Raw genomic sequence first — 16,653 nt, 5'->3', positions numbered from 1 at the left:
TATGGACAATTAACTAAAGAAATATCCAGAGCAAATAAACATGTCGCTATTCCCTCAGACATCTTATCTTCTTTAATATGTGCCACTCCAGACTTAGAGTTAAGGTGTTAACCTGGTGTCATGATGGATTGATTTCTGGGCACCCTGAAATTTTTTACGACACAGGAGTTAATTTTATGATACTTTTGGTGATCAACATCAAAAGAAGATGTGAAGGTGTATGTTCTAGTCTGTGACACTTTATTACAAATAACCTGCAGCATTATCATGGCCTTGTCCAGCCATTACCACCAACAGAAAAACAATGAGAAGATTTTATCTGGACCTCTCTTCCTCTAGGGGTATTGCTTATAGTGCACAGACACTAAAAGGCTGCTCAGTATGTTGTCTTAAAAATTAGTGTCTGATTGTGAATTTATAGATATTTAAATCTGGGAATATTTATGATTATGTGATTTCCCCAAAGGAATTTTGCATAAAGATGAGCTTTTAGTTTAACCTCACTTTACTAAAGTAACGGCCAAATGGAGTTTGTTAACCAAGAGTTAGAAAATCTAACTGATAGATTATTTACCCAATGTGGATGTTTTTAAATGGTCTGTTTTCTACCTCCACCAGCTTCCCTCTCTTTTAATTAATTTGTTAAAAATCCCCATTATTTTTCTTTCTTTTGGTGTCATTGTCTGGAATACCTGTAGAAGCTTTGATAGAAATGAAATGCACAATATATATTGGAGGAACTTTTTGAAGGTGGGAATCACTACTAAAGTTAAATATTCTCTGGTAGGAGAAGGAAATTTCCTCCCAACTATAAAGCAGGGAGGATGATATGGCTTGTGACACAGAACATCTATCTGGGATTAAAATTGTAAAGAAGATTGGTCCAGTCTCTTTTCATTTGGGTCTTCCACCTCATTTTAGAATTTAGATTAATCTCTTTCTTTCTTTCCTGATCAACCTGAACATGACATCTTCCATCAACTCATTTCATCAGGAACACAGTTAGTTGAAGGTTGTTTGGCTGATGTACTCTTACCACAATTATTCCTTTCTTCTTCTTTTTTTTTGAATTGCAAATTAATTTTTGGCCCATCTCGGTCACCATTTTGTTTTACGCATATTGATTTTGTGCACCCGTTGGTTGTTATGAGTGTGTCCTTGAAGTTCACAAGTTGGGATGGAATGAAAAGTCTTGCAGAGCACTCCTTCCCTATCCAAGCTGCCTATAAATAAAAAAAAAAACCATACTCAAATGCTTGAAACATCTTTGTGGTTAATTCTTTTGTGTATAGACCTTTCATTTTTGTCAGTGACGTAGTATTTGCTTTTTTATCTCTAGACATACTGTTTTCTTTAATCTCCCTCTTTTGATGTGTTTTTGCTATGATGTCCTTCTCCTGGTTACACCAGATCTTCTCAGCTTTGCAGACATACCAGCATCACCAGTTTAACACATGGATGGGTAAAGTCCTGCCACGACCCTCCAAAATAAAGAGGGAACCTTTGTTTGAGAGTAAGGGAGGGCAGGAACCACTATCAAGCAAAGGAACTTGTAATACCTGGTGCTCTAAAGGTGACATCTCCAGGGCCAATACAGCAGGCTAGAGAAAAAGATAGTGGTTTATGAGAAGAAAGGTAAAGAGACCCCATCCAGGACTCCAGAGGTAGTCCAGAGAGAGAGAGGGAGAGGTCATACAGTAGATAACTATCAAACTGGCCAATAAATGGCAAGTAAGTTACTTATATACTGTAAGGGTGAGGCCAGAGCAAACTGTAACAACATAGTATTCTCCTATCCAGCTGCCAGCGGGCAGTGCTCAAACCCTGACTGGAAGGAATGGAACCATGTTGCCCCTATAAGGAAAAGTTCCAGCTGTGCAGCCTTCAAACCCATGGGAGTGCTATGGGTGCAGAGGCACCTGAGGCTGCAAGAAGGAACAGTAATGAATTGTTCTTGAAATTCTTGTAAATTTCCCCTTGGGATTAATAATGAATTGTTCTTGAAATTCTTGTAAATTTCCCCTTGGGATTAATAAAGTATCTATCTATCTATCTATCTATCTATCTATCTATCTATCTATCTATCTATCTATCTATCTATCTATCTATCTATCTATCTATCTATCTATCTATCTATCTATCTATCTATCTATCTATCTATCTATCTATCTATCTATCTATCTATCTATCTATCTATCTATCTATCTATCTATCTATCTTATTGCCCTTCCAGCCAAAGAAAGGCTGACCTAACAGCAAAAGTAATTCAGGTTGGAGCCAGACGTGACCTTAGTTGATTTAGTTTTATGTAGAAACTGGAGGAGAACTATGATGAAATATAAGAATTAGTGGTAGGAAGAAGAGCCCAGAGTTGTGTGTGTGTGTGTGTGTGAGAGAGAGAGAGAGAGAGAAGGAAAGAATGAGAGGAGAATCTGAAAATAGAGGATGCTTTGGGGCTGTTGGAGAGATGAGGTGGTTATTTGAGTAAGCCTCCCCATCTAAAGGAGACACGTTACAGTAAAGAATTGTGACTGGAAAGCACAGTTGTGCAGGTTTTTGGTTTATTTTTTTCTGGTCCTTTGTTAGTTTATATTCTCCCATTGTGTGATGATCTGCTGTATGATTACAATAAAGTACATCATTTTTAATGAATTTATTAACTTTGGCATTTTTCAGGGTATAGAAAAAGGCACCATGAGTATGTTGTCTTCCCTTAATATACAGTACCTTTCATTTTGAGAATCAGTGTGGATAATATTATAGAATGCATGTTTTCTAACTATAAATGCAAATTGTGTTTGCTCTTGTAACAGCTTTTCCAAAATCAGTCTTCCATTCTAGTCTCTTTTTTATGGAGTTTGAATCTCCTATGTATGTTGCATGGATTTATTCCAGGGACTTTGGTTTCCTTTCACAGTCCAGAAAAAGTACCATCAGGTTGACCAGCAACTCCCATTTGGCCTGGTGTCAGCCAGTATACCCTGAGATGAGTTGGTATCTAACCCAAAGATTTTTCCTGCCATGTTGCCTGAACAGAATATGCCTCTGATAAACCAGGCTGAGAAAATGGATGTATTTGTTGAATCTATATTATCAGAGCACACAGTGATAGCAGATAAATAAACAAGTGAAAGACTCCAGTAACCACTTGCTGTTGCAAAAAGGAAAGTGTAAGTTATACTTCGCTAAAAAGAAGATTTATTTTTTTTGCACACACCAATAAATTTACTAATAGGCATTCTTCTCAAAATGATACTTACATCACAGTATTATGCAGGGAATGTATCTGTAACAAATACCAAATTAAAGCTTGGAAAAAAGTCAGCGTTGGTAGCCTTACTGTTTTTAAAAAATACTTTGAAAATGAACACAGGCACAATATTTTAAAGGCTGAATAAACAAACAAAATATTTTTCAATATGTAAATGTTCAATGAGACAAATACTACAGCACACAAATATACATACAATGATAATAATGGCATTTTACAGAATTAAAGTAAGCAGCACTTCTTTAAAGACTTAAAACAAGTTAAGTAACCTTAGACAAGGTATATAAAGGACTTGCAGTAGCTTCCTGCTGCCCAGGACTGTTTCCTGCCTTGAGCCTGCTGCTGTTAGAATGGGTTTTAACCCCCTTATGACCCTAAACTGGACTGAGTAGATTTCAGAATATTGCAGCATTTTATATATAAAGGCCAAATTACCAGGAGTGATTTACTTTTAAACTTGGGATTACGAAAACTAAATGTTAAATTTTAACTCCATAAAAATGGGGAATGCTCATAAACTGTTAGATAAACAGCAGAAGTCATTCAGTTAGTGCGGTTTACAAGCCAGATGCTGTAAAAAAAATCACACACAGTTATTGATGCTTTCTCCCATCTCCGTCATACTGAGTGTTAACATTCTACCACTAGGAATACACAACAGAATCTTGGGGCTTGAGAAAATATTTCTTAAGAAGTCCTCTTTCCATGTTTTTAAATGGCAATCAAAATTAACAAGCATTGTACCCACTTTGGGAGGATTTACTGAAAATGTATTTCCAGGTTTGCTCTATAAATTTCCTTTCACCACGGATTACAGTGCTGTCAAAGCTGCTGTATAGATTTATACTGCTGAAACACTGGCAGGTAAAGGAATCAAAATTAGGGGAGAGTTGAGCCATCAGCCTTATGTCCTCAAGAGCAACACCTCAGCATCTGGACCACATACACACTATTTGCAGTGATACATGAATAAATAAGACTAGAATGCACACATGTGGATTTTTATTTTTAACTTATCTTTTTTACTGTTTGCATTGCTAGTATTTGAATTTGTATTTTTAAAACACATACTGCCTAGCGAACCTGAAAAGGGCAATGTTCTTGGGTTGCTAACTCACTGAGCCACAAGGTCTGCCTTTTCAAACTCCTTAACTGATTCACTATGTGTGTAACTGTTCACCAGTCAGTCTTTCAATCGTTGAATTATAGAAACAATTATACTTTTCAGATGTGTATTTTATATTATTTTGAAATTTTCATGTAAAACTGTTATGTTTCTGCTAAGGTTGTGACCCCAGTTGGGCTTCAAATGTCTCTTTTATATCCATCCATCCATCCATCCATTTTCTAACCCGCTGAATCCGAATACAGGGTCACGGGGGTCTGCTGGAGCCAATCCCAGCCAACACAGGGCACAAGGCAGGAACCAATCAGGGTGCCAACCCACTGCAGGACACACACAAACACACCCAGCACACACTAGGGCCAATTTAGAATCGCCAATCCACCTAACCTGCATGTCTTTGGATTGTGGGAGGAAACCCACGCAGACACGGGGAGAACATGCAAACTCCACGCAGGGAGGACCCGGGAAGCGAACCCGGGTCTCCTAACTGCGAGGCAGCAGCGCTACCACTGCGCCACCGTGCCGCCCTCTTTTATATCCATCCATTTTCTAACCCGCTGAATCCGACTACAGGGTCACGGGGGTCTGCTGGAGCCAATCCCAGCCAACACAGGGCACAAGGCAGGAACCAATCCTGGGCAGGGTGCCAACCCACCGCAGGACACACACAAACACACCCACACACCAAGCACACACTAGGGCCAATTTAGAATCACCAATCCACCTAACCTGCATGTCTTTGGATTGTGGGAGGAAACCGGAGCGCCCGGAGGAAACCCACGCAGACACGGGGAGAACATGCAAACCCCACGCAGGGAGGACCCGGAAAGCGAACCCAGGTCTCCTAACTGCGAGGCAGCAGCGCTACCACTGCGCCACCGTGCCGCCCTTCTTTTATATCTGTTTTGTTAAATTTTATGTTAACATTGTTGTTCATTTAGTTTCTTTATGTGCCATGTGTTTTGTAGGTGGGCCCCCAAGAAGCGGGGCCACTGCCCATCACCATCAAGGGACTGTCTTCAGCACTATAACGGCTAAACAAAACCCTTGTGGTTCATTTAATGCATTTATGTTAGTGAGTTTTGTTGGATTTTTTGATTATCATTGTGCTTTTGTGACTTTCTGGATTTTTGATCTGGGTGCTTTTCTGTTTTGAATACTCTTTGGATTTGTGTATTGGGGGGACATTGTTTGTCTTGGATTGCCTTTATATTTTCAGGCAACTCCTTTGGACTCTTGAGCTTATTTTTTGCCACAGAGAACTTTTTGCATAATAAATATTTTTATTTATAAAGGTTCTCTGTTTGCCCTTTTGCTTACTAGCTGGAGTGTGACAGCTTCATTCCCCTCTATTGGCATTTTTAAATCATTATTGGGACTTAATTGTGCTTAGAAGCTGCCAGTTTATGACAGAAATAATACATGGGAAAAAATGAATTCAGCCTCAAGTGACAGTATTAAGTTCAAATTTATTTTTATGTGTACATAGCACATTAAAATTCATATTTACCTGTCTCCCATAAATTATTGATAGTGGTACAAAACCAACAGCAAACAGCAAAGACCGCAACACAGACAATAAGTATAACACCATGTATTAAATTAAATATAAAAACATATCCTTATATATAATTTGATACTATCTGAATGTATGGTGTTCGCGTCAATACTTCGACTCAATACAAGTTAGAACCATGCAATGGGACTCTGCCTCTGTAGTTAGAACATAACGTGGCAAACGCGGATGCAGTATTGCATGATTGGCTAAGAATGTTCGAATGTTTCCGTGACGCTGCTGGACGGCCAAGTATAGTAAGTCGGTGTTGGTTCGAGCAGATAACAGTAAGTTCGGTTGGTTTTTGGAACGTTGGTTTGGTGGGTCGTACTTTCCAGGACTAACATCGTTGACTGACTTAAACCTATCGACAGCTCTGGAACCGTAAGTAATTTAGAATGTATCGCCATTTGCTTGGTACGTCGAAATCTATCTTTGGGCAGTTTGGTTTTGGCATCCGTCCTTCTGACATCTATTGGCAAAATGAGTAATGACGGCTGGGTATTAACAACGGTCATTGTTTAAATTTTAGCCGATATCAGATCTAAAATTACCACGCCAACATAATTATTACTCCAACTCTGATTAGAGTCGTAAAATATGGTTTGTTTTGAAAATCTGTTTGCTGGAAAAAATCAAATGAGGTGCGCCGAAGAGTCTTGCAGCCCTGTTTAAACAGGAAGCTCTTCATTACATTGGCCGGAAAGGTCTATTTTAAGCACAAATCAATGCCGTGATAAAAAAAGCATTTCAAGGACTTAAAAAAACAAATAATTCTTTGCAGAGAAAGTATGGATTTCACAAACGTAGAATTTGTAGCCCAATTCGATCGGGCTTCCAGTCGCTAGCATGTATATAAAAAAAACAATCATGTATTTGTCAATAGAAATTGCTGTGAAGTAGCCTTATGACTTGTGAACAAAGGCTGTCCCTGGATCCAGTAGTGTGAGTGCTAATGGGTTGGTGTGCTTTGCCAGAATGAAGGAGGCAGAAACGTGACAGTGCAGGGTGGCTTAGGTCTTTAATAACATGGTTTGCCTTTCTGTGGCAGCATACTGTATGTTGTATACTATATACAGTACCTTGAATAGAAAAGAGTCTACTTCAGTAATATTCTGAGTTGACTTCACCACCCTCTGTATTGTTTCGCTGTGCTAAGCTGAGTAGGTGCCATACCAGAATGTTATGCAGCCATTCAGGACAGGCTACAATGTGCATCTTTACAGATTAGTGAGCATAGATGGAGAGATCTGGGCTTTTCTTTAGGAATAGAGGAACTTTTGAGACTTATTAAAGAGAGACAAGATGTGTTGCATACACATTAGATCAGAAGTCATACTGTGTCCAAGAAATGTAAAGGAGTTGGCCTTCTCTGCCGTAATTATTAAATAGCACATATAGAAGAATCATCTTGTTATGCTTCACCCTTGACCATGCCAATCAGTCAGTCAGTCATTATCCAACCCGCTATATCCGAACACAGGGTTATGGGGGTCTGCTGGAGGCAATCCCAGCCAACACAGGGCGCAAGGCAGGAACAAATCCCGGGCAGGGCGCCAGCCCACCGCTGGGCACACAAACACACACCCACCAAGCACACACTAGGGACAATTTAGGATCACCAATCTACCTAACCTGCATGTCTTTGAACTGTGGGAGGAAACCAGAGCACCCGGAGGAAACCCACGCAGACACGAGGAGGAACATGCAAACTCCATGCAGGGAGGACCCAAGAAGCGAACCCAGGTCTCCTAACTGTGAGGCAGCAGTGCTACCACTGCACCACCTCCATGCCAATCACTGTAAAAATAACTCAGCAATTACTTATGGCTTATTTGAGATTATCAATCTGATTTTAAATCAGGGGGTCTTTTCACATAGTGAGTTCTGTTGTTGAATCCGTTGCTGAATACAATTTTCAAGTTCTACCGGCCTGCTTTCTTAGTTGTGTTTATGACCTTTGTTTTCAGCCTATTCAGGGTGTTTGCTTTTATTTTTTTCTGATCTTTACCACATTTGGTTCCTGTTATCATACAGGTTTTCATTCCAACTACTGAACAAATGTGTTTCCTTCTAACATCTGTATTGTCTGGTCATCTTTATACTGTATTTAAAATAATGCTATTATCATCTCGTCTTATCATGTTGGCCTAAGACTTCCATGCCTGTTTAATCCTGATTGCTCAACAGACAGACTTGAGTAGGTATACAAAAAAACAGTAAAAAGAAATGAAACATTATCCACAATGAAAAAAAATATTTTTTTCTTATGGTTCCATGTCAAGGATTGTGAAATTTCTTTCTGTTGGGCTAGAGTGGGGGAAGATTTTTGTCTGAGCCAGATTTCTTAATTAGAAGCCAATTATATTCTTAAACATTACGTATACATTATGTATCTGCTTTTGGCCACAAATCATTTGGGTGATATCCTTGGAAAGGGAAAAGTTCTATGATAAAAAAGTGACCTGACTGGCAGAATGAAAAGCCATATAATTAAATAAGATTTCAGCAAAGGACCAAGCTTGAGCACCCTTGTTCTGCAGAGGACTAAGCAGAAATCAATGCCAGATTTTCCAGTAGGCACATGTCACAGGTTCTGGAGGCCCACCATGTACTGTAAATCCACTGCTTAATAGATGTTGTTATCAAAAGCAAATGCAGTTGTTGATTAAAAAAATAATGATTACAGTGTAAAAACATACAAAATAATTAGAAAACACAGACAATATGACAAAACATTTATATATGTTGATTCCAACGCACAAGCTATTTGTCCTTTTTTAACTCATCAAGTGCCAAATCTGCCAGACAGTAGGGAAGGCTGCAGGGACCTGTGGTACCTGGGATGAACTTCTCCAGGCTGGTGGTAAGGCTGTCCCCCTGGCATTGCAAGCAATCTTTACTTCCATTTGGGAGACAGGTGTCATCCAAACTGACTGGAAAATGGGATTTGTCTTCCCTTTCTGGAAAGAGAATGGTTAATTGCTTGGATTGCGGCAACTACAGGGGGATAACACTGCTCTCGATGCCAGGTAAGGTACTTGCTAGCATAGTCTGAAATAGGATCCGTGATCACTTGCTCACCTACCAGTGACCGGAGCAGTATGGTTTTACGCCTAAGAAGTCTATCATCGACTGCATCCTGGCACTGAGGGTTCTCATGGAGTGCAAATGCAAATATTGGCAGAGTTTCTTTGTAGCCTTTGTCGATTTTCATAAAGTGTTTGACTCAGTTGATCAAGCTGCCCTGTGGGACATCCTGAGACTTCGTGGAATCCTCTCAAGGTTGCTGGATATCATGGCCAGCCTTTACACTGGTACTGTGAGTGCTATGCGGAGTGGAGGCAGGACCTCTGCATTTTTCCCAGTTGATTCTGGGGTTCATCAGAGGTGTATTCTTGCTTCTGCTCTGTTCAATGCATGTATGAACTGGGTGTTGGGCAAGGTCGTGGGCTCCAGTGGTGGTGGGGCATCTGTTGAAGAAAGATTCACTGATCTTGACTTTGCTGATGATGCTGTGATCTTTTCAGAGTCAATGGAGGCTCTGATCGGGGCTCTTGAGGGACTGAGCGAGGAGTCCGAGTGTCTGGGCTTGCGAGTGTCCTGGATAATAACCAAGATCAAGGCCTTTAATGACCTCTTAGACACAAACATCAGCAGTTTGTCTGTCTGCAGAGAGAGTATCGACCTTGTGGAGTGGTTTACTTACCTCAGCAGTGACATTCATGTCTCTTCCTATGAAGTCAGTAGATGGATTGGTAGAACATGGGGTCATTAGGTCACTGGAAAGTGGTGTGGGCACTCTCAATATCTATGCAAAAGAAGGAAGATCCAAGTCTTTAGAGTCCTGGTGCTTCCAGTCTTGCTATATGGTTGCGAGATGTGGATGCTATCCAGTGACCTGACATGAAGACTGGACTCCTTTAGTACTGTGTCTCTTTGGAGAATCCTTGGGTACCACTGGTTTGACTTCGTATCAAATTAGCAGTTGCTCACAGAGTCCTGAATGAGGCACATGACCTGCACTGTGAGCGAGTGTCAGTTACAGCACTATGGCCATGTGGCGAGATGCCCTGAGGGTGATCTGGCTAACAGGATCCTCATTGTTGAGGACTGAGTGGATGGACCAGGCCAAGGGGACGCCCATGTAACACCTGGCTGCAGCAGATAGAGGGTCATTTCCAGAGGGTGGGACTGGACTAAATGTCTGCCTGGGTGGTTGCCAACCAGGATTCTGAGCTGTTTCGCTGTATGGCAGGTGCGGCATCTCGCTATATCAGTGCATGCTCCCCAACTTGACTTGACCTGAAGTGCCAAACACTGTCATGGGTACTGGTGCCTAACCAGGCAGGAATTGATTCAACAGAGTGATGGCCAATCCATTGCAAAGCAGATCAAAGTATACATCCACTTCATAGTGAGATAATACAAACTTACTTTAACAGCATATTGTTGAACTGTGACAGTCATACAACATGAATGTAACGAAAAAATGCAAACCATATACAAATGAATTAGCAAAAAATAAAAAATTGATTCACAAGTGGGCTGCCTCGTAATTTAAAGGATTTTTAGTTGTTCCCATGCCTTTTAAAAAATGTACTTTTGTTAATAAAATATATTTTGTCGCATATTATAATTTTAATTTATTATATAGTCATGAGAGATCTGCAAGGAACTGTGGATAGGGCTAGTAAAACACTGCGGTATTGCTGTTCATTTCTAAGCAGGTTTGTATATTTTAATACATAGAGAGAGTGACGTTCTACTGTGGACGCCGTTTAAAAACAACAGTCCTGTGAGGGAGTGCAAATAAGTGAAATTAACGTGACACCAAATCGGAAGTATGTGGTACGAATGGACCGTGCATAGATCAAACATCCACTTCACGGTGAAGGTTAATTGCAGGCACTTACTGTATACTGTAGACCGATGGATGAAAAAGGTATAAAACGCGCCAGTTGCTTTAGTCAAAAAAATATCACGATAGTACATTTATTCACTACTTTTCCGAATTAAATGAAACTGCCTGCTTCCGTACCTTTTTTTGTTATGGTTCCGCCTGTCGAGGTTCTCGAGCTCCGATCGCAGCTTACTATTGGTTAATTTTAAATATGCGACTAGACTAACAGCTGGTTTTGAAGCCTAGTCACCGCGAGCGCCTCTTGTCCTCTCGCCCCCTAGCCTCGCTTCCTTTTCTCGCTTACAGAGCCGGCGTCCCCAGTCACTGCAGACGATCACCATGGCAACGCGCGGTGGGCACCCCTACCCCTCCACGCGCTCACTGAGTGTCGAGCACGCGCAGTGGAACTCCGTGTATCCTGTTTCATGTAACGGGCTGTCTGCTGTACGCATCGAGTAAGGCTGACTGGGACAGCCGTGCCTCGCCTAGCGTACGGCTGGTATTTCCTCTATTTATGCCTGTCTTTGTCTGGAAAAAATACCTTCTGCGTATTTAATAATTTTTATACTTATTTTTTATTTTGTAAATCAGAGAGCTACTCATCGATTTTATTCGTTTTCGTCTAAAGGATTACAGTTATGATTTCCTTATCTAGAGGAAACCTACTAGACGTGCTGCAGGAAGGATTTAACGAGGTAACAAATACAGCTTCTTAAAGCAACTCTGGGCTAGCATCTTTCTGCTCGCTGTAGTAAAGTTTTGGCGGTGTTTTCAATTGCTGGACAGCATTTTTAGTTTTATGTCCAGTGATGCCATGCCATTGGTGATGACAAACACGTGTGTGTGTGTGTGTGTGTGTGTGTGTGTGCGTGCGTAGAAGTTGATAGGGAACAATACCCAGTTATGTAATTGTTAACAGATGTGCTTTCAAATGTCTCATGGATTAATTTTTTTAAAATCTTTTCATTCCGTGCAATGCCAGAAGCTTTCATGGTGTTTTTGAGTCGTGCCATATGGTGACTCTAGAGATCATTTAAAGTTACATCAAAAGTATAACATAGCAATGAGGTTTACCAGATCTTTATAACAAATATAACTTACTGTGTGAGTTGTCTTATTGAAAATTTTATTTCCATTTATTATATATGCATTATTAGTTTGACATGAAAAGGGGAAATTGTACAACCTTTAGCATAAATAATCCTTTGCAAGGGAACTGTAGGTTTCACTGAAGCTTGTAACCTGAAACTGAAGCGACCGGGCATAGAGTTACAAGAGAACTAAGCACGAAAACAGGACCTAACATGTTGCATATTGAACATTATTACCACAGTTTTGTGAAAGGGAAATAGCTTGAAAATTGCATTTAGAAGATAACCTTCAAGTTGCAGAATGAAAAGACTGTGTGCACACTCTATCAAAATGAACATTGTTAAGTTGTACAAGTGAGGGTATAACAGCATCAGCCTACAATGGCATAAAAAAGTTAATTTTCTGTGCTGTTAAAGGAGTAAATACACACAACACTCGAAGCACCACATTGTAGCTTTTGAGTGTTCTTCAGGTGTGACCTAAAGAGTAGAATGTAGAGAAGATACAGAGGGGAATGACAGAGAGAACAATGGCCTGGAAAAGATATTTAATGGGTGAAAGGCCAGAGGAAGCTAAAAAGGTGATCATTGTTTCTATCACTTCAAAGCAGAGTGCTATAACTGTGTTTGGGGTATAAAGTTTCTACACCAAAATACATTCTTGATTAACGACTAATTTAATTAGAACAGTTGCAATTGAGTTTAAAAAAAGTCAATGGACATTCTGCATTTCATGGGAGAAATGGCACAATGGTTAGTGCTGTTGCTTCATTGCTCTGGGAACTAAAAGTTTAGATTCCAGCCCAGATTGTGTTTCAGTGTAGCGTCTGCATATTCTTCTTGTGTCTGTGTGGAAATTGTTTGGGTACTCTGGTGTAATTCCCCTAACTACATGCACATTATATTAAATGTGTAAATATGCTTGAGTGAAAGTTTGAGTTTCTCCTGTGAAGAACTACTTCTCCATCCAGGACTGGTTCCATCCCTGTCCTATTGAACTGTGATCCTGTAATGAAAAATGTGGTTTCAGAAGATGGATGGATTTTACTTCATAATTAAAATGTCCTTTACCCCAAAAACCAACATTAGCAGTGTGCAATAATAGACTTTTGGGTTATTGATACAACATGATTGTAAATGAAGGTACTGCAGTTCTAGTGGGTATTTTATTTTACTTGTATTTTTCTTTTACAATGGTCATGTTCGAGTAAAGTTCCAAAACAAAATCTCAACTCACTCTTATGAACAACAGTAGACAGTAGTTGTCCTGCTCTGGCTCTTAGCCTGCCTCCTTTTTCACGTGAGGTGTTTAGTCAACATAATCTTTCAGTTGTCCTAAAGACCTGCTGCTGTGCCTCTCCGAGTACAAATGAATGATGACATCGTTGCGTAGCCACACTAACAATCCCTAAGACGTTTGCTGTCAGAGTGATCATTTGACCCGTTTGAGAGACCCCTTAGTGTTCTATCTCTGCAAATGTCAAGTATCTCTTTGTTCTCTCTCTATACCTTTATGTGAGTATGATGACAGGCGTGGAGCTCAACATACAGAATATCAACATACCTGATTCTTGTTTTGCGAATATATTGATACATCTTCCAATTAGTCTTTAAGTCTATCTGACTTGGGTCTGTTTTACTTTATTCCCCCTTTTATGTTTTCTAGAACGCATTATATGTGTGGACAGATATAGAAAGATATTATGTGAAGAGGCTGATACACCATTTTTAGAGTTTCCTTATTCATTTTTAATTTTTTCTTTTGGCTACATTGAATAATTTTTTTAGCAAAAGACAATAACATGTAAATATAGTCTAGATGCTTACTTCGAAGTTGATAAATAAACATATACTTTGCTGGACATGTTTTATGCTCCTGTTTTTATTTATGTTGCTATTGACATGCTTTCTGAATAGTTTTTATATTCAAGTGCATTGTGGGTTGTTTGATTATGAGATGCATGGGTTTATTTATAGCTGTGCCCCTGTTTGATGTGAAGCAATTTTCCTTTCTGCCAGTAAGTGGTAACTTGATGTTTTCTTAAATTAAAGGTTGTAAGCTCATGTCACTGGATAAACATTTATAGTTATTCCACAGCAAAACTAGCTAACTAGCTTTATAAGAACACAGAACACCCTTGCTCCATGAGTTTGCTTAAAAGGTTCAAATACCTTACTACTTTTTCCTATGCCAGGGGTTTTGAAGTTCAGATCTGGGCACACCCTGTGGCTACAAGTTTTCATCCCAAACAATTTTTGCTTTGAAATGAAATTCTGCATTAACATGGCAAATTGTCAGGGCTGAGCTTGAAAACCCTTTGCCTATGCAATTGCCTGAGGGACCCTGGGGTTTATCCCACATGGTAATACCCGATGCAACTGAACATATTAAGGAACTAATACTAAATCTGGCTGTGAGCCAAGGTCTCAAGCACCCTGTTTTAATCTGATTTTAGGACACCTCGTGATTTGATAGATGTAATTATGTTTTTTAATCTGTCACAGTTTAATTTCTCACATTACTCCAGATTCAAATGAATACAGTGTTTCTTATAAATTTATTCTTTAAGACATTCACACTTTAGCCATAAGCTTAAGGATTCCCAGTCATTGTACTACTACAAAGTGCCGTCCCACATCACCCATTACTCAGGCATGGATGGATATTTCTAAACTGTTGCCAGAGAATGTTGGGCTGATTAAACAGTAACCACTGACTTTCACACTTTGCAAGGTGTAGCTTCCTGATTTTCATTTGAATTGATAGGATTTTACTCAGACAATCTGACTGAAAAGTTTTGGAAAATTAGTGAAGATTCATTTAATATATGTGTGTAGACTAGTATTATGTATGTCATGCCTTTGGGTACTGCTATGCAGTGGTTTCTTCATTCAGGTTTTGTGGAGGTACAGTATATGTTTCTTGTCAAAGTATTTGCAATACTCTCCATTTAATCTCTTATAGAATCTTCCAGTTGGATTTGTAAGAATGTTTTCACTGACTGTACTTAATCTTGTTCAAAATGGGCCCAAGTGCCACATTTCTGAGGTTCAGTTGTGCTCTCACAGTGTGTAATCCAATGACAGGGAGCAATAGCAAATGTATAATTTTATAAGCAGGGCAGCATTGCTTGATATCTTATTCACATAATTAATTTCTTGGAATGCTGTGTTCTTTTTCCTCCATGCATAACGCCCCTTGTTATGCCCAAATAAATCAATTTTAGTTTCATCAGTCCACAGCACCTTATTCCAAAATGAAGCTGGCTTTTCCAAATGTGCTTGAGCAGACCTCAAGTGGCTCTGTTTGTGCTGTGGGCGGAGAAAAGGCTTCCTCTGCATCACTCTCGCATACAGCATCTCCTTGTGTAAAGTGCGCCGAATGGTTGAACGATGCACAGTGACTCCATCTGCTGCAAGATGATGTTGTAGGTCTTTGGTGCTGGTCTGTGGGTTGACTCTGACTGTTCTCACCATTCGTCGCTTCTGTCTATCCGAAATCTTTCTTGGTCTGCCACTTCGAGCCTTAACTTGAACTGAGCCTGTGGTCTTCCATTTCCTCAATATGTTCCTAACTGTGGAAACAGACAGCTTAAATCTCTGGGACAGCTTTCTGTATCCTTCCCCTAAACCATGATGGTGAACAATCTTTGTCTTCAGGTCATTTGAGAGTTGTTTTGTGACCCCCATGTTGCTACTCTTCAGAGAAAATTAAAGGAGGAGGGAAACTTACAATTGACCCCCTTAAATACTCTTTCTCATTATAGGATTCACCTGTGTATGTAGGTCAGGGGTCACTGAGCTTACCAAGCCCCAATTTGAGTTCCAATAATTAGTTCTAAAAGTTTTGGAATCAATAAAATAACAACGGTGCCCAAATTTATGCACCTGCCTGATTTTTTTTAAACAATTATTGCACACTTTCTGTAAATCCAATAAACTTAATTTCACTTCTCAAATATCACTGTGTGTGTCTCCTATATGATATATTTAACTGACATTTTTTATCGTAACAACCAACGATTTATACAGGAAAACGATGACTATTAACAAGTTTGCCCAAACTTTTGCATCCCACTGTATAGTTGCTGATGCTCTCTAAAGTTATGTTGAAGAGAACTTGAACCTGTCTTCTTCCACTTACGTAGTAGCTTACAGCCATTTCTTTAAAGAGCACAGGGTTGGTCAGAATACAATGGTGAGGAATGCTGAAAGGACACCTTACGTGTCTTTTCTGGAGCAAAAACACAGTTATACAAATCCACAGATTCCTGTAATGATAATGCACTGGGCTGCAAAGAAAGAGCATTATATACAGCAGATTTAAAATATAGGATCAATAGCTTCCAGATTCCTAAACGACATTGAGTGGTGATTGATTGAGGCTGTGCTCTGAAATCCTAATATCTACGACCAGGGCCAAAAAACGAATCACTTGTAATGACAAGGTCCAAAAAGCAATGGATAGAGAAATTCACATGCTGCACTAGTGAATTTCCCCTTGGGATTAATAAAGTATCTATCTATCTATCTATCTATCTATCTATCTATCTATCTATCTATCTATCTATCTATCTATCTATCTATCTATCTAGCTAGCTAGCTAGCTAGCTAGCTAGCTAGCAGCAGAAGGCTCTCAATGAGCCTTAAAAACTCATCTAGGCTATATATTAAAATCACGTAAAATAATCAGATTTGCAAAGTTGG

The 16,653-nt window shown here is 39.6% G+C and overlaps 1 protein-coding gene across 2 annotated transcripts in view; it reads left to right on the top strand.

Moving 5' to 3' along the window:
- Nucleotides 1-16,653, top strand: part of LOC120535812 (dixin-like) — a 161,034-nt gene that overhangs the window by 17,654 nt on the left and 126,727 nt on the right. The window contains exon 1 of one of the 2 annotated variants that reach the window (XM_039763902.1): nucleotides 11,297-11,550. The exons of the other annotated variant lie outside the window; for it this stretch is intronic. Coding sequence (XP_039619836.1) covers nucleotides 11,494-11,550 — 57 coding nt within the window. The 5' untranslated portion in view covers nucleotides 11,297-11,493. Of the gene's footprint in view, nucleotides 1-11,296; nucleotides 11,551-16,653 lie in introns of those variants that run through there. 2 annotated transcript variants of the gene reach the window in all.

The sequence above is a fragment of the Polypterus senegalus genome, chromosome 9 (genome assembly GCF_016835505.1).
Source record: "Polypterus senegalus isolate Bchr_013 chromosome 9, ASM1683550v1, whole genome shotgun sequence".
In the NCBI taxonomy this organism is placed as follows: Eukaryota; Metazoa; Chordata; class Cladistia; order Polypteriformes; family Polypteridae; genus Polypterus; species Polypterus senegalus.
This window is presented reverse-complemented; position numbering and strand designations above follow the sequence as displayed.